This window comes from Lithobates pipiens, unplaced genomic scaffold (assembly GCF_037356315.1).
Source record: "Lithobates pipiens isolate NorthernLeopardFrog02 unplaced genomic scaffold, aLitPip1_a1.2 Scaffold_28, whole genome shotgun sequence".
NCBI lineage: Eukaryota > Metazoa > Chordata > Amphibia > Anura > Ranidae > Lithobates > Lithobates pipiens.
In genome coordinates this window covers 207,726,314-207,746,539 of record NW_027507789.1, presented here as the reverse complement: position 1 = coordinate 207,746,539, position 20,226 = coordinate 207,726,314, and the positions used below count along the sequence as shown (strand labels likewise).

Sequence of the window (20,226 nt, the reverse complement as noted above, 5' to 3'; positions counted from 1 at the left end):
CAACAACAGGGGGAACATGCAAACTTCATGCAGATAGGATCTTGGTCAGGTTTTGAATGGAAAACTTCAGTGCTGCATCAAAAAGGAGCTTTCTTTCTATCTTTCTATCTTTCTTTCTATCTTTCTTTCTTTCTTTCTATCTTTCTATCTTTCTTTCTATCTTTCTTTCTATCTTTCTATCTTTCTTTCTATCTTTCTTTCTTTCTTTCTATCTTTCTATCTTTCTATCTTTCTTTCTTTCTTTCTTTCTATCTTTCTTTCTATCTTTCTTTCTTTCTTTCTATCTTTCTTTCTATCTTTCTTTCTATCTTTCGATCTTTGTGAGACAAGTTATCTGTTCTAAAAAAAAAAAAAAAAACAGGTGACCAAACCTGACCATTCCGGAGAAACATTACAGGTGCCGGTCTAGACCCCAGATGTAAAAATGACGTCTCTAACATTAGTCTGCTCAGTGGGCAGAGAACCACACTGCCAACTTCCTTCTGAAGGTGGCAACAGACCGAGATATAAATCCCTTGACTGAGTTCACAAGCCTTAAACAAGCATGCAACTAGTGAAGTCCACACGTCTTATCTGCACATTTGTTCTAGGTCAGTGACTCAGGAAGTGTCAGACATCGGATCTGCATTAGAGCCAAACAAGTAGCATTTTCAGAAAGAAAGCAATAGCAGACACCATATATTTCTCAGGTACAGGGTTTCCGTTCAGCTGATGACATGGCCTGTGCTTGTAATCGCAGTGAAAAAATATAACATAACAGTGTTACTAAACCCTACACAGTAAAATCAGTGTGTATATGCAGTAAAGCATGCTTGTTATACTCACTGGGGAAGCTAAGGGGTTAATCCTCTGCAGTGTGTAAAAAGGCTGTCTGATCCTGTCTTCTCTGATCCTCCCCTTCTCCAACTGTCCCCAATCCATCTCCTTATACAACAGAGGCTAGGGGACAAGCTGCACATGCCCAGTTTGTTGTTTATTGTTAGAGGGTTTTTTTTCTTGGGAGAGTGCATGTGATCAGCAAAGGGCCAATCGGCACGGTCCAGACAGAGGGTCAGGGGACCTGCATCATTATAGGACATTCATGGGAGAATGAAAACTGCTCCTACAAGCTTGAACCAGATACTGCTAGGAGACCAGATATAGTGAATGCAGGCTCCTGAGGAGACCAGACATAGTGAATGCAGGCTCCTGGGGAGACCAGATATACTGAATGCAGGGTCCTGGGGAGACCAGACATAGAGAATGCAGGCTTCTGGGGAGACCAGATATACTGAATGCAGGGTCCTGGGGAGACCAGATATAGTGAATGCAGGCTCCTGGGGAGACCAGATATAGTGAATGCAGGGTCCTGGGGAGACCAGATATACTGAATGCAGGGTCCTGGGGAGACCAGATATACTGAATGCAGGGTCCTGGGGAGACCAGATATAGTGAATGCAGGCTCCTGGGGAGACCAGATATACTGAATGCAGGGTCCTGGGGAGACCATATATAGTGAATGCAGGCTCCTAGAGAGACCAGATATAGTGAATGCAGGGTCCTGGGGAGACCATATATAGTGAATGCAGGCTCCTAGAGAGACCAGATATAGTGAATGCAGGCTCCTGGGGAGACCAGATATAGTGAATGCAGGCTCCTAGAGAGACCAGATATAGTGAATGCAGGGTCCTGGGGAGACCATATATAGTGAATGCAGGCTCCTAGAGAGACCAGATATAGTGAATGCAGGCTCCTAGAGAGACCAGATATAGTGAACGCAGGCTCCTAGAGAGACCAGATATAGTGAACGCAGGCTCCTAGAGAGACCAGATATAGTGAATGCAGGCTCCTAGAGAGACCAGATATAGTGAATGCAGGCTCCTAGAGAGACCAGATATAGTGAATGCAGGCTCCTAGAGAGACCAGATATAGTGAATGCAGGCTCCTAGGGAGACCAGATATAGTGAATGCAGGGTAATGGGTTTAGTAACACTTTAAGGGTCCAGTACACTTCTAGTTTAATCAGATTGGTGTCAATCAAGCCTGATGAATGGGGCACTCTTGAACCCCTGAAACCATGCTGGATACTTTTTGGATCGCCTCCCTGACTTTTGTCTGAATAAAGTTGCATCTTATTGGAATGGTGCTTTAATTTAAATTTCTGTGATCCAGCAGTGGAAAAATAGTAAAACTTTTTTATATTGGAAATGAAAATTCACTTCACGGGTTAGTAACCCTATTTATGATCATGTAAGCTGCTGTGCATCTTCCAACAATCAGGTAGTCTCCTGAAGCATGTCCCTAGTCTCCAACAACTTGTATAGCATGTTCATAGTCTCCTGCACCATATCCGTAGTCTCTGACCATCTCCTGTAATATGTCTGCAGTCTCTGACCATCTCCTGCATCATGCTGCAGTCTCTGACCATCTCCTGCATCATGCTGCAGTCTCTGACCATCTCCTGCATCATGCTGCAGTCTCTGACCATCTCCTGCATCATGCTGCAGTCTCTGACCATCTCCTGCATCATGCTGCAGTCTCTGACCATCTCCTGCATCATGTCTGCAGTCTCTGACCATCTCCTGCATCATGTCTGCAGTCTCTGACCATCTCCTGCATCATGCTGCAGTCTCTGACCATCTCCTGCATCATGCTGCAGTCTCTGACCATCTCCTGCATCATGCTGCAGTCTCTGACCATCTCCTGCATCATGCTACAGTCTCTGACCATCTCCTGCATCATGCTGCAGTCTCTGACCATCTCCTGCATCATGCTGCAGTCTCTGACCATCTCCTGCATCATGCTACAGTCTCTGACCATCTCCTGCATCATGCTACAGTCTCTGACCATCTCCTGCATCATGCTACAGTCTCTGACCATCTCCTGCATCATGCTGCAGTCTCTGACCATCTCCTGCATCATGCTGCAGTCTCTGACCATCTCCTGCATCATGCTGCAGTCTCTGACCATCTCCTGCATCATGCTGCAGTCTCTGACCATCTCCTGCATCATGCTGCAGTCTCTGACCATCTCCTGCATCATGCTGCAGTCTCTGACCATCTCCTGCATCATGCTGCAGTCTCTGACCATCTCCTGCATCATGCTGCAGTCTCTGACCATCTCCTGCATCATGCTGCAGTCTCTGACCATCTCCTGCATCATGCTGCAGTCTCTGACCATCTCCTGCATCATGCTGCAGTCTCTGACCATCTCCTGTATCATTAGTGTCACTGCCCGCCAGCCACTTGCGTCCCGCGCTGTGTTACTATCTACTTTGTGGGCGCATCTATGTGGACTGGGCGCATGCGCAGTGACGTTCTAGGGCTGGTCTGGATGACATCACCTCGGCTCCCATGCTGATTGGTTGATCACAGATGGGACGTGCATACATAGGCATGCTGGCTCAGCGTCTCATTGAGTCACACTCACTTGGGGTGTTATTAAACAGGCGGCTACACGTTTTTGAAGGATCCCCCTGGCAAAGGTATTTCATTTTATTTTTCTGCATTAAAGCGGATTCCGCTTAAAAAAAGAAAAGTAGAAGTAAGCAGCTACAAATATTGCAGCTGCTTACTTTTAAAAATTGGACACTTACACGTCCCAGGGTCCAGCGATGTGGGGAATGCTCGTCTCCCCGTCCTCTTTATGGTGCCGGCATTGTCACTGTGGGCGCCCGGCTGTGCGGCACACTGAGATTGACTGGGCAATCATCTGTGACCTGTAACGTGTCCCAGATGATTGCCGAGAGGGAGGAAGGAGAGGTAAACTTTCTTCCGCCGCCGCGGTGCCCTGGGCGGAAGTGGGAGCTGGATCCCTCTAAAAAAAGAGGGTCCACCCCCCAAAAAAAAATGGCATACCAAATGTGGCATGTCAGGGGGTCATCTTCTCTTAAAGCGGAAGTTCCATTTTTGGGTGGAACTCCGCTTTAAGTCTGGTCCTTTCCTATCATCTCTACAACATGGCTTAAACAATCCCTCTTTTTATTCTTAGACTATCCGGCATCATACGCAGCAGCGTTTACCTTTCTGGGGGTAGTCTGCAATCAATTACCTGTAAATTCGTGGCAATGTTTACTATGAGGGGGGATTTGTGCCAACGCTCATTTCGTCACCTTTCTCTGCCACTTCACTGCATCTACCTTCAGCCCCTATACCAGACCATTTGTGAGCATTGGTCGTGTTTATAACGGGTGAGTTTGCTATGTTTTTGCTGTGGTACATCTAGTTATGATTATTTTGCCATCTTTTGACCTACTTGGCATTGCCTGTCATAGATCTCTACCCTCTGATGGGATTTTCTGACCCCTCAGCAGACGCTCTGTAATTTGTCTGCATCCCTTTTAGCTGTGAGCCTGTGTTTTATAGTTCATTGTAAGTACTGGGTGTATACTCAATTTATTTACTTTATGCGCTAAAGTATATCTATACACATCATATATACATTACTTTTACGCTTATTAACATGTTATGCACGCCCCCATAGTTGCCTGGTTTTCCTTTATTGTCTATGTGGTCGCCTTGTGGGCTACCCACCTCATGGGGGATGGGTGAAATGGAAGACCATATTAATTGTTAAATGTTTGTATTTATTATATGTTGCTTATGCATTTTCTTTCTTTATATTTAAATAGTTACTCAAATTCTCCTGAAGAAGCGCAAGGCACGCAACATGTAGAGCAAGATATTACTTCACTGCAATATAACCGTACTCTTGGATTCACCATTACTATACAGCAAATGTATTTGTTGTCAGATTCCATGTAGCGATAAGGCGGTTATATTTAGCTATATATTCTTCTCATTGGTTCATTTTATCAGTGCGATTTTATATACGTTTTGTCATTTTTTTCTAAATAAATTCCTATTTTTGTAACCTTTGTGTTGTTGTGCCTAAAAAATACAAGCTGTCTTTATCAAATTTTTCCTAATCACCTGTGTCATGCTGCAGCCTCTGACCATCCCCTGCGTCATGCTGCAGCCCCTGACCATCCCCTGCGTCATGCTGCAGCCCCTGACCATCCCCTGCGTCATGCTGCAGCCTCTGACCATCTCCTGCGTCATGCTGCAGCCCCTGACCATCCCCTGCGTCATGCTGCAGCCTCTGACCATCCCCTGCGTCATGCTGCAGCCTCTGACCATCCCCTGCGTCATGCTGCAGCCCCTGACCATCCCCTGCGTCATGCTGCAGCCTCTGACCATCCCCTGCGTCATGCTGCAGCCTCTGACCATCCCCTGCGTCATGCTGCAGCCTCTGACCATCTCCTGCGTCATGCTGCAGCCTCTGACCATCTCCTGCAGCCTCTGACCATCTCCTGCGTCATGCTGCAGCCTCTGACCATCTCCTGCGTCATGCTGCAGCCTCTGACCATCTCCTGCGTCATGCTGCAGCCTCTGACCATCCCCTGCGTCATGCTGCAGCCTCTGACCATCTCCTGCGTCATGCTGCAGCCTCTGACCATCTCCTGCGTCATGCTGCAGCCTCTGACCATCTCCTGCGTCATGCTGCAGCCTCTGACCATCTCCTGCGTCATGCTGCAGCCTCTGACCATCTCCTGCGTCATGCTGCAGCCTCTGACCATCTCCTGTATCATGTCTGAAGCCTCTGGCCCAGAGACATTACTAGAACCTTCAGGGTCCCGATCCAAGAAACCATGAAGGCACCCCCCCCTTCCAGTTCTCAGAAGATATCTGTGGATATCCTCCCAGAACCCTGCCTTTCGCGTGCCCCCTTTGGGCATGCATTCAGCACGCTCTAACTGCTGTGTCCTTCGGACAGATCACGGTAAAGGGCCAATCACAGCTGCCTTTTACCATGTGATCAACTGATCAAATGTAAACAGACTTGATGGTTATCAGCAGTCCTTTCCTCGCACGCTATATCTCTGTGAGGAAAGGAGAACCTTTAACAGGCAAGACTGTCGGCACATTGATTACACTGATAATCAGTGCAGCCCCATCAGTGTGCATCCACAGTGCCTCCTCAGCAGAACTCTGAGCTAAGGGTGTCTCTCTCATACAGCCCAGAGCCTGCAATGACAGTTCCCCCTCCCTCGCACGGATGGGAGAAGAGAGAGCGAATCTGCTCCTTCTCCTCCCACCCCTCTCCTGTTTGTGCACCACTGAAAGTGTGAAGCCCAGCAACTGAATGATGAAACTCAGCTACTTAGCTTCAAACTTCCTGCAGTTCATACACAGAAGGAGGGGGGGGGGGGGGGGAGAGAGAAGAAGCAGATCGTATCTCTCCTTTCCCATCCTTGTTTTTAGCTCAATGCCCTTGCAAGTGCAACCCTGGTAGTTTTCACTGCTCTGACCAGTTCCTAGATTGTAAGCTCTAACGAGCAGGGCCCTCCAATTCTTCCTGTATTGAATTGTATTGTCTGCCCAAATGTTGTAAAGCACTGCGCAAACTGTCAGCACTATATTAATCCTGTATAATAATAATCTTCTGTATTACATCCAGTCTCTGACCATCTCTTGTATCGCGATGCAGTCTCTGACCATCTCTTGTATCGCGATGCAGTCTCTGACCATCTCTTGTATCGCGATGCAGTCTCTGACCATCTCTTGTATCGCGATGCAGTCTCTGACCATCTCTTGTATCGCGATGCAGTCTCTGACCATCTCTTGTATCATGTCTGCAGTCTCTGACCATCTCTTGTATCATGTCTGCAGTCTCTGACCATCTCTTGTATCATGTCTGCAGTCTCTGACCATCTCTTGTATCATGTCTGCAGTCTCTGACCATCTCTTGTATCATGTCTGCAGTCTCTGACCATCTCTTGTATCATGTCTGCAGTCTCTGACCATCTCTTGTATCATGTCTGCAGTCTCTGACCATCTCTTGTATCATGTCTGCAGTCTCTGACCATCTCTTGTATCATGTCTGCAGTCTCTGACCATCTCTTGTATCATGTCTGCAGTCTCTGACCATCTCTTGTATCATGTCTGCAGTCTCTGACCATCTCTTGTATCATGATGCAGTCTCTGACCATCTCTTGTATCATGATGCAGTCTCTGACCATCTCTTGTATCATGATGCAGTCTCTGACCATCTCTTGTATCATGATGCAGTCTCTGACCATCTCTTGTATCATGTCTGCAGTCTCTGACCATCTCTTGTATCATGTCTGCAGTCTCTGACCATCTCTTGTATCATGTCTGCAGTCTCTGACCATCTCTTGTATCATGTCTGCAGTCTCTGACCATCTCTTGTATCATGTCTGCAGTCTCTGACCATCTCTTGTATCATGTCTGCAGTCTCTGACCATCTCTTGTATCATGTCTGCAGTCTCTGACCATCTCTTGTATCATGTCTGCAGTCTCTGACCATCTCTTGTATCACGTCTGCAGTCTCTCACCGTCTCCTGTATCATGCTGCAGCCTCTCACCATCTCCTGTAGTATGTCTGAAGTCTCTGGTCCAGAGGCGTAACTAAAACCTTCAGGGTCCCGGTGCAAGAAAACATCTGGGGCCCGGGCTTCCAGTTCTGGGAGGGTGTCCATTGACATCCTCCCAGAACCCTGCCTCTCGCGTGCCCCCTCTGGGCATGCATTTAGTGCACTCTGTGACTGCTGATCACAGATCATGGTGAAGGGCCAATCACAGCCGCTCTTTACCACGCGATCAACTGATCACATGTAAACAGACTTGCCGGTTATCAGCAGTCCTTTCCTCCCACGCTGTATCTGTGGGAGGAAAGGAGAGGCGTTAACCGCTGTTCTATAAAGAAGTGCCCAGGACAAACGGCGCATGCACCATACAGAACAGTGCAACAGCCGAGTTTACGATCAGCTATTGTGTCAGTACGCACAATAGCCAACTGAAGAAATTTTTCTGTCAGAATGTGCCTTGCACTGGCGAGCCATGTTCATGTCGGTGAGGGGCGGATTGGTACTTGATGGGGGCGGATTATTTAATGATGGGCAGTGCTGCAAAACACACATTTTTCTGCTATTCTTCCTGGACGCTTGCAGGGCGTGTTTAGTCAACTGAAGGGCAAATTTTTCTATCTGAAAAAATGTGTTTTGCAACACTGGTCTTCATTTTAAAAAATCCGCCCCTCACCGACATGAACACTCCTCACCAGCGCGAGGCACAATCTGACAGAAAATTTTCTTCCGTTGGCTAGTGTGTGCAGGCGCCATCACAACAGCCAATCATAAAATCAGCTGTTATGCTGCTCCGTACAGTGCATGCGCATTACATCCCGGGCACTTCTTGATAGAGGGTAGTATTTGACAGATCACCGACAAGACTGTAGGCAAATTGTTTACACTGATAATCAGTGCAGCCCCATCAGTGCTCATCATGGCTGCCTATCAGTGCCCAACAGTGCCTAAGCAGAACTCTGAGCTAAGGGCGTCTCTCATACACCCCAGAGCCTGCACTGACAGTTCCCCCTCCCTCGCACGGATGGGAGAAGAGAGAGCCAACCTGCTCCTTCTCCTTCCTCCCCTCTCCTGTTTGTGCACCACTGAAAGTGTGAAGCCCAGCAGCTGAGTGATCAAACTCAGCTACTTAGCTTCAAACTTCCTGTGGTGCACACACAGGAGAGGGGCAGGAGGAGAAGGAGCAGATCGGCTTTCTCCTCTCCCATCAGTGCTTTCAGCTCAGAGTCCTGTAGCAAACAACCCCGCTGGGGCCCCCCCAACAGTGGCAGAAAGCCAGGGCCGGTCGCAAGTGTGACCCTGGTCTGACCATTTCCTAGATTGTAAGCTCTTCCTGTATTGTAATGTCTGCCCAAATGTTGTAAAGCGATATGCAAACTGTCGGAGCTATATAAATCCTGTATAATAATAATAATAATAATAATAATCTCCTGTATTACGTCCACAGTCTCTGACCTTCTCTTGTATCATGCTGCAATTTATGACCATCTCTTGTATTATTTCTGCAGTCTCTGATGATCTCTGGTATCATGTCCGATCACTTGATCACCTTACACAGCCAGATTGCTGCCCTTAAACCATCCATGTAAAACTATGTTTTGTGCACATGCAAGGCTGCAAAAAGGCACATTAGATTGTAAGCTCCTTTGGGGAGCAGAGCCTGGCGCCGGCGGCCTACGTAGCCATGCTCCTTTGGGGAGCAGAGCCTGACGCTGGCGGCCTACGTAGCCATGCTCCTTTGGGGAGCAGAGTCTGACGCTGGCGGCCTACGTAGCCATGCTCCTTTGGGGAGCACAGCCTGACGCTGGCGGCCTACGTAGCCATGCTCCTTTGGGGAGCAGAGCCTGACGCCGGCGGCCTACGTAGCCATGCGAGCGGAGCCTGACGCCGGCGGCCTACGTAGCCATTCTCCTTTGGGGAGCAGCGCCTGAAGCTAGTGGCCTACGTAGCCATTCTCCTTTGGGGAGCAGAGCCTGACGCTGGCGGTCTACGTAGCCATTCACCTTTGGGGAGCAGAGCCTGGACGCTAGTGTTCTAAGTAGCCATTCTCCTTTGGGGAGTAGAGCCTGACACTGGTTGCCTATATAGCCATTCTCCTTTGGGGAGCAGCGCCTAAAGCTGGTGGCCTACGTAGCTATTCTTCTTTGGGGAGCAGAGCCTGAAGCTAGTGGCCTATGTAGCCATTCTCCTTTGGGGAGCAGAGCCTAACCTTGGTGGGCCTATATAGCCATTCTTCTTTGGGGAGCAGCAACCTGACGCTGGTGGCCTACGTAACCAAAGTGCAGTTGAAGTCTGTCGGTGATCTAAACAAGTAACATAAATCTGAGCACAGATCAAACACAAATCCTTCACCGAGGCTCCATTGGCAGGTCTGCCACATCACACAGCACATTGACAAAAGCATTTTACTGTATACACAACAAGGCAGGGGACAATGAAAAGCTTCATCTAATATTGCCGTATGGGCATCTCCCTTTCTGTCTCCTGGAATCCCGATGGACAGTCATAACACACGAAGCTTACAGAGAGCTTCCCCCCTCAGTGAAGAGAAGATTGCTACACACATACAATGACATACACAGGGGAAAAAACACACACCACATGAGGATTGCTAAACTAAAGACATATGTAAAGAGGAAAAAAAATTAAATCCTGTGTACAGATCTAAATTTATACATTTGTATCCTTTTACAGCATTTCGAAGCGTCAACCTCAGTCTCCCATTCAGTCCTTCAATCACATATCGCTACAAATACACTCATTGGATACAATTAGTAACTATGTTACAGACACATCATTCCAGGCCTGGAAAAGTGTAATTTTTCTTTTTTTGGCCCCCTGATTAACCCTTCACACACAGAAGTCACGTACAATAAATGTTCCCTCGTCATATTAAATAGAAAAAATAAGAACATTCCTGCTCAAGTTGGCCTGTTGGCACTGGAGGACATGAAAAGTAAAATGTGGCTCTTCCGTACTCATTAGGCCTTTTGATCTATAGGGGATGAAGGAATGACAAGGGAAGGCTCTGTTGTTTCTCAGTTCTCTTTGCCCCAGAAGCCTGGTAAGGGGTACAGGCCACCCAATATAGGCGGGGGGGGGGGGGGAGGATTCTGCTATGGTGGGGTATGCTATGGTATAAGTGTATGGGGGGGGGGTACAGGATTCAGGTGCAGACGGGTCTCTGATACCTACAGACAGGGCCGTTTTTAAGGCAGGGCAAAAGGGGCAGCTGCCCTGGGCCCCGTCGTGCGGCCCAAAACAGCTGCCTCATAATTGGCAACTATCCCAGTTTAAATTCCCTTGTTCCTTGAGGTTTTAGACTTAGTCCCATGCTGTGTCCTGATATCTCAGTGTGAAGTTCTGTTACTAATGCTTACTATGTAAATAGTGACGGCATTCATATGTAACTAGAGGCAGACTGGCAGGATTCATATGTAAATAGAGGCGGTATTAATATGTATATCATGCCCCCCTGAGGTCATATCCACCATCACCTATACTGAATGCTGCAACCGGGGAGGTGAAGAAGCATGCTTGAAAGTCTGCACTGCCACTGAGCCAGAGAGTCCTAAGATGCCTAGGAGTTTAAAGTCTATTAATGGGCCCCCTCATCTCCCCAGTCCATGGTGTGCAGGAAGTGAGGAGATGATGTGCTGTAACCTCTAGCAACCAATCAACAAGCAGAAATGATGTGCTGTAACCTCTAGCAACCAGTCAGTGAGTGGTAATGATACACTGTAACCTCTGGCAACCAAATGCAGTTGCTGACTGATCTGATTCAGTAAGTCGATTTTGAGTCTTGCTGCTTTTTATTATATGTCTCAAAGCAGGTGGAGAGCGAAACTACATGGGGGGGGGGGGGGGGGGGGGGGCAAAAATTTTTGTTGCCCAGGGTCCAATCAATATTAAAGACGGCCCTGCCTACAGAGAAGATAGGGGGGTATTATTAAACTGGATCCTGGGGAAGATTATATGGAAGAGGGTGCTTGCTACTGGGGTATCACTTGGAGAACCGGATAGTTTTGTGGAATTTAAACACATAGATCCCCTAATACTAGGAGGAGAAGTTTTGGGACAAAGGTATGTTATGGTGCCTGCCACTGAAAGGGGCTATAGGGAATAGGGGCTCTGGTATCTATAGAGAATATAGGGGTACTATTAAACTGGGTTATGGAATAATACATGGAAGGGGGTGCTTGCTACAAGGGGTGCAGCGCTTTTCACACTGGGGTACCACACCTGGAGAAAAGTATAGATTTATGGAGTTCAAACATATGGATCGCCTAACACCAGGAGGAGAGGATTTCGGGAAAGGGGTGTTATGTTGCCTGTAACTCAATGGGGATGCAGTGCTATAGGGAATAGGCGTTCTAGTACCAGAGACATGGTGGAATTGTTAACTGTATTGTAGAGGGTTGACGATTGTTGAGAAGAGGCCCAGGACTCAAGGTGAGTGTTGAGTTGTGGCAGAGAATAGTATATTGTATATGTGGTACCCTAGTACTAGGAGGAGATAAGGGGGCAGTACTAGAGAAGGGGGTATAGAAATATTATATAGTGTAGTATTTTGAAAAGCTGGGCCACCATACCTAGAGTGGATGAGGAAGTAGTATTGTGGTAAGGGAGGGGTATAATGAGGGGGTTGCAATAATATAGAGACTTTGCTCCCCAGTATTGAGTTAGAAGGTAGTATGGAGTGGGGGCAGGGTAAGTAGATAGGGATGCAATGTTCTAGAGAGTAGGACTCCTTAGTCCTACTACTACCACCGAGCAGAATGGGATGGGGCTGAGCACAAAGTAAGTGGGTACAGTTGAGTCGGGCTCCCAAGTACTAAAAGGGGGCTGTATATGAAGGAAGGAGGTGCAGTGTTCTACAAAGCAGGGCTTCCCATGTGTTAGTAGAGTTGGTATGGGGATGTGGCTGGGTACACAATGGGGCTCACTAGTACTATGATGGGGCAGTATTTTACAGAATGCCCCCCCCCCCCCCCCCCCCAGTAAAAGAAGGGAGTAGGGTACATCCGAAAGCAGTGCAATTTTATACAAAGTGGGCCTTCACATTACTAGGAAGGAACTGCATAGGGTGGGGGCCGGGTGCATAGTAATAGGTGCAGCGTTATACATGGGGATGGTGGGAGCTCCCTAGTATAATCAGGGTGCAGTGTTAAATAGAAACTAATATGAGGTTGGAGCAGGGTAAATAGTCAGGGTGCTGCGTTACCTAAAGTGGGAGTAAACTCCCATCTATGACTTTTACATATCCCTTTGACATTCTGCTCCACCGTTTGGTAGAGCACATTTTCAGTCACGCTAACTCATAGAAAAATGTGGACTTTAAAGGGTTAAAAGGTAAGCCTATAATAAGGCTTACATATAGGTAGTGTAAATATCTCCTAAACTTGCACGATTTAGAAGATATTTACTGTACATGCAGCTAGTGACATCACTGGCCCATGCGCTCTGAAGGAACAGCCACCAGGTCAGTCCTTTCAGAGCCCTGTGCCGTAAACTGTGGCTCCCGCACGCAGGTACGGAAGTGACATCATCGCAGCTGTGGCCAGTCACGCAGTCAGAGTCTGTGAACCCGGAAGGAAGCAAAGATGGGAGCGGCTGCAACGCTGACAACTAGGCGCTGGAAGGGCTTTGCTTTAAGGTAAGCACATTATAACTTTACCATGTAAGGTACAATAAAAAAAAAAATCATAAAAAAAAAAAATGTCAAGCGGCTTACTACCGCTTTAATGTGGAGCAGTATGGGGTGGGGTGAGTGGTGGGAGTATATGGAGTGGAGAAGTATATGGTAGGGACACTGTACATAGTCAGAGGTACAGTGTTATATGGAGTGAGGCAGGCTGAGTAGTGAGGGGTGCAGTATTCTGTAGAGTGGGGCAGGGTGTATAGCGAGGGGCGCAGTATTCTGTAGAGTGGGGCAGGGTGTATAGTGAGGGGTGCAGTACTCTGTAGAGTGGGGCAGGGTGTATAGTGAGGGGTGCAGTATTCTGTAGAGTAGGGCAGGGTGTATAGCGAGGGGCGCAGTATTCTGTAGAGTGGTGCAGGGTGTATAGCGAGGGGCGCAGTATTCTGTAGAGTGGGGCAGGCTGAATAGTGAGGGGTGCAGTATTCTGTAGAGTGGGGCAGGGTGTATAGCGAGGGGCGCAGTATTCTGTAGAGTGGGTCGGGCTGAATAGTGAGGGGTGCAGTATTCTGTAGAGTGGGGCAGGGTGTATAGCGAGGGGTGCAGTATTCTGTAGAGTGGGTCGGGCTGAATAGTGAGGGGTGCAGTATTCTGTAGAGTGGGGCAGGGTGTATAGCGAGGGGCGCAGTATTCTGTAGAGTGGGGCAGGCTGAATAGTGAGGGGCGCAGTATTCTGTAGAGTGGGGCAGGCGGAATAGTGAGGGGCGCAGTATTCTGTATAGTGGGGCAGGCGGAATAGTGAGGGGTGCAGTATTCTTTAGAGTGGGTCAGGCGGAAAAGTGAGGGGTGCAGTATTCTGTAGAGTGGGGAAGCGGAATAGTGAGGGGTGCAGTATTCTGTAGAGTGGGGCAGGCGGAATAGTGAGGGGTGCAGTATTCTGTAGAGTGGGGCAGGCGGAATAGTGAGGGGTGCAGTATTCTGTAGAGTGGGGCAGGCGGAATAGTGAGGGGTGCAGTATTCTGTAGAGTGGGGCAGGCGGAATAGTGAGGGGTGCAGTATTCTGTAGAGTGGGGTAGGGTGTGAGGGGTGCAGTATTCTGTAGAGTGGGGCAGGCCGAATATTGAGGGGTGCAGTATTCTGTAGAGCGAGGCAAGTGAATAAGGAGGGGTGCAGTATTCTGTAGAGTGGGGCAGGGTATGAGGGGTGCAGTATTCTGTAGAGTGGGGTAGGCCAAATAGTGAGGGGTGCAGAATCCTGTAGAGTGGGGCAGGCAGAATAGTGAGCGGTTCAGTATTCTGTAGAGTGGGGCAGGGTGTATAGTGAGGGGTGCAGTATTCTGTAGTGTGCAGCAGGGTGAATAGTGAGGGGTGCAGTATTCTGTAGTGTGCGGCAGGGTGAATAGTGAGGGGTGCAGTATTCTGTAGAGTGGGGCAGGCGGAATAGGGAGGGGTGCAGTATTCTGTAGAGTGGGGCAGGCGGAATAGCGAGGGGCGCAGTATTCTGTAGAGTGGGGCAGGGTGTATAGTGAGGGGTGCAGTATTCTGTAGAGTAGGGCAGGGAGTAGATTAGTGGGTGCAGGGTTGTAAGGTGTTGGGGGGGGGGGTTCTGTACAGTAGATCACTGGAGGGGGGTATAGAGTGAGGGGAGGTGCAGCGTGGAGTAGCTGTGTGGGGTGTGTAGAGTGAGGGGTACAGTGGAGGGGGGTGTAGAGTGAAGGGGTGCAGTGGAGGGGTATTCTGTAGAGTGGGGCAGGCGGAATAGTGAGGGGTGCAGTATTCTGTATAGTGGGGCAGGCGGAATAGTGAGGGGTGCAGTATTCTGTAGAGTGGGGCAGGCGGAATAGCGAGGGGCGCAGTATTCTGTAGAGTGGGGCAGGCGGAATAGTGAGGGGTGCAGTATTCTGTAGAGTGGGGCAGGCGGAATAGTGAGGGGTGCAGTATTCTGTAGAGTGGGGCAGGGTGTATAGCGAGGGGCGCAGTATTCTGTAGAGTGGGGCAGGCTGAATAGTGAGGGGTGCAGTATTCTGTAGAGTGGGGCAGGCTGAATAGTGAGGGGTGCAGTATTCTGTAGAGTGGGTCGGGCTGAATAGTGAGGGGTGCAGTATTCTGTAGAGTGGGGCAGGGTGTATAGCGAGGGGCGCAGTATTCTTTAGAGTGGGTCAGGCGGAATAGTGAGGGGTGCAGTATTCTGTAGAGTGGGGCAGGCGGAATAGTGAGGGGTGCAGTATTCTGTGGAGTGGGGCAGGCGGAATAGTGAGGGGTGCAGTATTCTGTAGAGTGGGGTAGGGTGTGAGGGGTGCAGTATTCTGTAGAGTGGGGTAGGGTGTGAGGGGTGCAGTATTCTGTAGAGTGGGACAGGCGGAATAGCGAGGGGTGCAGTATTCTGTAGAGTGGGGCAGGGTGTATAGTGAGGGGTGCAGTATTCTGTAGAGTAGGGCAGGGAGTAGATTAGTGGGTGCAGGGTTGTAAGGTGTTGGGGGGGGGGGGGTTTTGTACAGTAGATCACTGGAGGGGGGTATAGAGTGAGGGGAGGTGCAGCGTGGAGTAGCTGTGTGGGGTGTGTAGAGTGAGGGGTACAGTGGAGGGGGGTGTAGAGTGAAGGGGTGCAGTGGAGGGGGGTGTAGAGTGTGGGGTGGTGTAGAGTGAGGGGTGCAGTGGAGCGGGGTGTAGAGTGTGGGGTGGTGTAGAGTGAGGGGTGCAGTGGAGGGGGGGTGTAGAGTGAGGGGTGGTGTAGAGTGAGGGGTGCAGTAGAGTGTGGGGTGGTGTAGAGTGAGGGGTGCAGTGGAGGGGGGGGTGTACAGTGTGGGGGTGGTGTAGAGTGAGGGGTGCAGTGGAGGGGGGTGTAGAGTGTGGGGTGGTGTAGAGTGAGGGGTGCAGTGGAGGGGGGGTGTAGAGTGTGGGGTGGTGTAGAGTGAGGGGTACAGTGGAGGGGGGGTGTGTAGAGTGAGGAGTGTATGGTGGAGGGGTACAGTGGAGGGGGGGGTGTAGAGTGGAGGGGGGTGTGTAGAGTGAGGAGTGTATGGTGGAGGGGTACAGTGGAGGGGGGGGTGTAGAGTGGAGGGGTGCAGTGGAGCGGGGTGTAGAGTGTGGGGTGGTGTAGAGTGAGGGGTGCAGTGGAGGGGGGTGTAGAGTGAGGGGTGGTGTAGAGTGAGGGGTGCAGTGGAGGGGGGGGGGGGTGTAGAGTGTGGGGTGGTGTAGAGTGAGGGGTGCAGTGGAGGGGGGGGTGTAGAGTGTGGGGTGGTGTAGAGTGAGGGGTGCAGTGGAGGGGTGGTGTAGAGTGAGGAGTGTATGGTGGAAGGGTACAGTGGAGGGGGGGTGTGTAGAGTGAGGAGTGTATGGTGGAGGGGTACAGTGGAGGGGGGGTGTAGAGTGGAGGGGGTGTGTAGAGTGAGGGGTACAGTGGAGGGGTACAGTGGAGGGGGGTGTAGAGTGAAGGGGTGCAGTGGAGGGGGGTGTAGAGTGTGGGGTGGTGTAGAGTGAGGGGTGCAGTGGAGCGGGGTGTAGAGTGTGGGGTGGTGTAGAGTGAGGGGTGTAGAGTGAGGGGTGGTGTAGAGTGAGGGTGCAGTGGAGGGGGGGTGTAGAGTGTGGGGGTGGTGTAGAGTGAGGGGTGCAGTGGAGGGGGGGGTGTAGAGTGTGGGGGTGGTGTAGAGTGAGGGGTGCAGTGGAGGGGGGGGTGTAGAGTGTGGGGTGGTGTAGAGTGAGGGGTGCAGTGGAGGGGGGTGTGTAGAGTGAGGAGTGTATGGTGGAGGGGTACAGTGGAGGGGGGTGTAGAGTGGAGGGGGGTGTGTAGAGTGAGGAGTGTATGGTGGAGGGGTACAGTGGAGGGGGGGGTGTAGAGTGGAGGGGTGCAGTGGAGCGGGGTGTAGAGTGTGGGGTGGTGTAGAGTGAGGGGTGCAGTGGAGGGGGGGTGTAGAGTGAGGGGTGGTGTAGAGTGAGGGGTGCAGTGGAGGGGGGGTGTAGAGTGTGGGGTGGTGTAGAGTGAGGGGTGCAGTGGAGGGGGGGTGTAGAGTGTGGGGTGGTGTAGAGTGAGGGGTGCAGTGGAGGGGGGGTGTAGAGTGAGGGGTACAGTGGAGGGGGGGTGTGTAGAGTGGAGGGGGGTGTGTAGAGTGAGGAGTGTATGGTGGAGGGGTAGAGTGGAGGGGGGGGTGTAGAGTGGAGGGGTGCAGTGGAGCGGGGTGTAGAGTGTGGGGTGGTGTAGAGTGAGGGGTGCAGTGGAGGGGGGGTGTAGAGTGAGGGGTGGTGTAGAGTGAGGGGTGCAGTGGAGGGGGGGTGTAGAGTGTGGGGTGGTGTAGAGTGAGGGGTGCAGTGGAGGGGGGGTGTAGAGTGAGGGTGGTGTAGAGTGAGGGGTGCAGTGGGAGGGGGGTGTAGAGTGTGGGGTGGTGTAGAGTGAGGGGTGCAGTGGAGGGGGGGTGTAGAGTGTGGGGTGGTGTAGAGTGAGGGGTGCAGTGGAGGGGGGGTGTAGAGTGAGGAGTGTATGGTGGAAGGGTACAGTGGAGGGGGGGGGGTGTAGAGTGAGGAGTGTATGGTGGAGGGGTACAGTGGAGGGGGGGGTGTAGAGTGGAGGGGGGTGTGTAGAGTGAGGAGTGTATGGTGGAGGGGTACAGTGGAGGGGGGGGGGGTGTAGAGTGGAGGGGTGCAGTGAAAGGGGGTGTGGAGGGGGTGCAGTGAAGGGGGTGTAGAGTGGAGGGGTATAGTGAAGGGGGGTGTAGAGTGGAGGGGTATAGTGAAGGGGGGTGTAGAGTGGAGGGGTATAGTGGAGGGAGGGGGGTGTAGAGTGGAGGGGTATAGTGGAGGGAGGGGGTGTAGAGTGGAGGGGTATAGTGGAGGGAGGGGGTGTAGAGTGGAGGGGTATAGTGAAGGGGGGTGTAGAGTGGAGGGGGGTGTGTAGAGTGAGGAGTGTATGGTGGAGGGGTACAGTGGAGGGGGGGGGGTGTAGAGTGGAGGGGTGCAGTGAAAGGGGGTGTGGAGGGGGTGCAGTGAAGGGGGGTGTAGAGTGGAGGGGTATAGTGAAGGGGGGTGTAGAGTGGAGGGTATAGTGAAGGGGGGTGTAGAGTGGAGGGGTATAGTGGAGGGAGGGGGGTGTAGAGTGGAGGGGTATAGTGGAGGGAGGGGGTGTAGAGTGGAGGGGGTATAGTGGAGGGAGGGGGTGTAGAGTGGAGGGGTATAGTGAAGGGGGGTGTAGAGTGGAGGGGGGTGTGTAGAGTGAGGAGTGTATGGTGGAGGGGTACAGTGGAGGGGGGGGGGTGTAGAGTGGAGGGGTGCAGTGAAAGGGGGTGTGGAGGGGGTGCAGTGAAGGGGGGTGTAGAGTGGAGGGGTATAGTGAAGGGGGGTGTAGAGTGGAGGGTATAGTGAAGGGGGGTGTAGAGTGGAGGGGTATAGTGGAGGGAGGGGGTGTAGAGTGGAGGGGTATAGTGGAGGGAGGGGGTGTAGAGTGGAGGGGTATAGTGGAGGGAGGGGTGTAGAGTGGAGGGGTATAAGTGAAGGGGGGTGTAGAGTGGAGGGTATAGTGGAGGGAGGGGGTGTAGAGTGGAGGGTATAGTGGAGGGAGGGTGTAGAGTGGAGGGTATAGTGGAGGGAGGGGGTGTAGAGTGGAGGGGTAGAGTGGAGGAGGGGTGTAGAGTGAGGGAGGGGGTGCAGGGTAGATGGGAGGTGCAGGGAGAGGAGCGGGCTCCGGCTCGGTGGGGGACCCCGGCTCGGAGCCCTGTGTAGTGATTGAGCCGGGCAGGCGGGGAGGGAGGGGGCAGCTGGTACTCACGATTTGGGCAGCAGTGGAGCCCGGTCTCTTCCTGAAGCACATCCGCTTGGCTGGGGGAGAGCCGGCACCGGGAGGGAGGGACCCGGGAACCGGGACACACGGGAGGGACCCGGGGACACAGACACAGCCAGCGCCGCACTGCGCATGCGCCCCGCCCCCCATTCACTTCCGATCTGCTGCTGCTACTCCACGTCAGTCACCGAGAGCCGGGCACAGCACCGATCACCGGGATCCGCCACCGACCCACACCGCCTCCGATCACCCTCCACTACCATCCCTACCCACCACTGCACCCTACACCACTATACACGGCACTGTGCGCTCCTATTCCAACCCTCCGTACACCGACCGCACCACCAGGAGTCTTCACAATCAGTGCTACTCAACTACACACTGCACTCCTCTCTCTCTCTATACACTGCACTCTTCTCTCTCTATATACACTACACTCCTCTCTCTCTCTCTATACACTACACTCCTCTCTCTCTATACACTGCACTCCTCTCTCTCTATACACTGCACTCCTCTCTCTCTCTATATACACTACACTCCTCTCTCTCTCTCTCTCTCTCTCTCTATACACTGCACTCCTCTCTCTCTCTCTCTATACACTGCACTCCCTCTCTCTCTCTCTCTCTCTCTCTATACACTGCACTCCTCTCTCTCTCTCTCTATACACTGCACTCCTCTCTCTCTCTCTCTCTCTATACACTGCACTCCTCTCTCTCTCTCTATACACTGCACTCCTCTCTCTATCTATCTATCTCCTGCACTCCTCTCTCTCTCTACACTGCACTCCTCTCTCTCTCTCTCTCTCTCTACACTGCACTCCTCTCTCTCTCTCTCTCTTACACTGCACTCATCTCTCTCTCTCTCTCTATACACCTGCACTCCTCTCTCTCTCTATACACTGCACTCCTCTCTCTCTCTCTCTCTCTCTCTCTCTCTCTCTCTCTCTATACACTGCACTCCTCTCTCTCTCTATACACTGCACTCCTCTCTCTCTCTCTCTCTCTCTCTCTCTCTCTCTATACACTGCACTCCTCTCTCTCTCTCTCTCTCTCTATACACTGCACTCCTCTCTCTCTCTCTATACACTGCACTCCTCTCTCTCTCTATACACTGCACTCCTCTCTCTCTCTATACACTGCACTCCTCTCTCTCTCTATACACTGCACTCCTCTCTCTCTCTCTCTTATACACTGCACTCCTCTCTCTCTCTCTATACACTGCACTCCTCTCTCTCTCTCTCTCTCTATACACTGCACTCCCTCTCTCTCTCTCTATACACTGCACTCCTCTCTCTCTCTCTATACACTGCACTCCTCTCTCTCTATACACTGCACTCCTCTCTCTCTCTATCTCTATCTATCCACTGCACTCCCCTCTCTCTCTCTATACACTGCACTCCTCTCTCTCTCTCTCTATCTATACACTGCACTCCCCCTCTCTCTCTATACACTGCACT

At 51.2% G+C, this 20,226-nt stretch overlaps 1 protein-coding gene across 1 annotated transcript in view; it reads right to left on the bottom strand.

Annotated features, from left to right (window-relative positions):
- The window catches only part of RGS19 (regulator of G protein signaling 19), a 64,395-nt gene extending 45,239 nt beyond the window's left edge, over positions 1 to 19,156 (bottom strand). Inside the window, 2 exon segments of the mRNA XM_077460383.1 lie at positions 18,759 to 18,817; positions 18,820 to 19,156. Coding sequence (XP_077316509.1) covers positions 18,759 to 18,817; positions 18,820 to 18,904 — 144 coding nt within the window. The 5' untranslated portion in view covers positions 18,905 to 19,156.
- Positions 19,157 to 20,226: the final 1,070 nt, after the last annotated feature.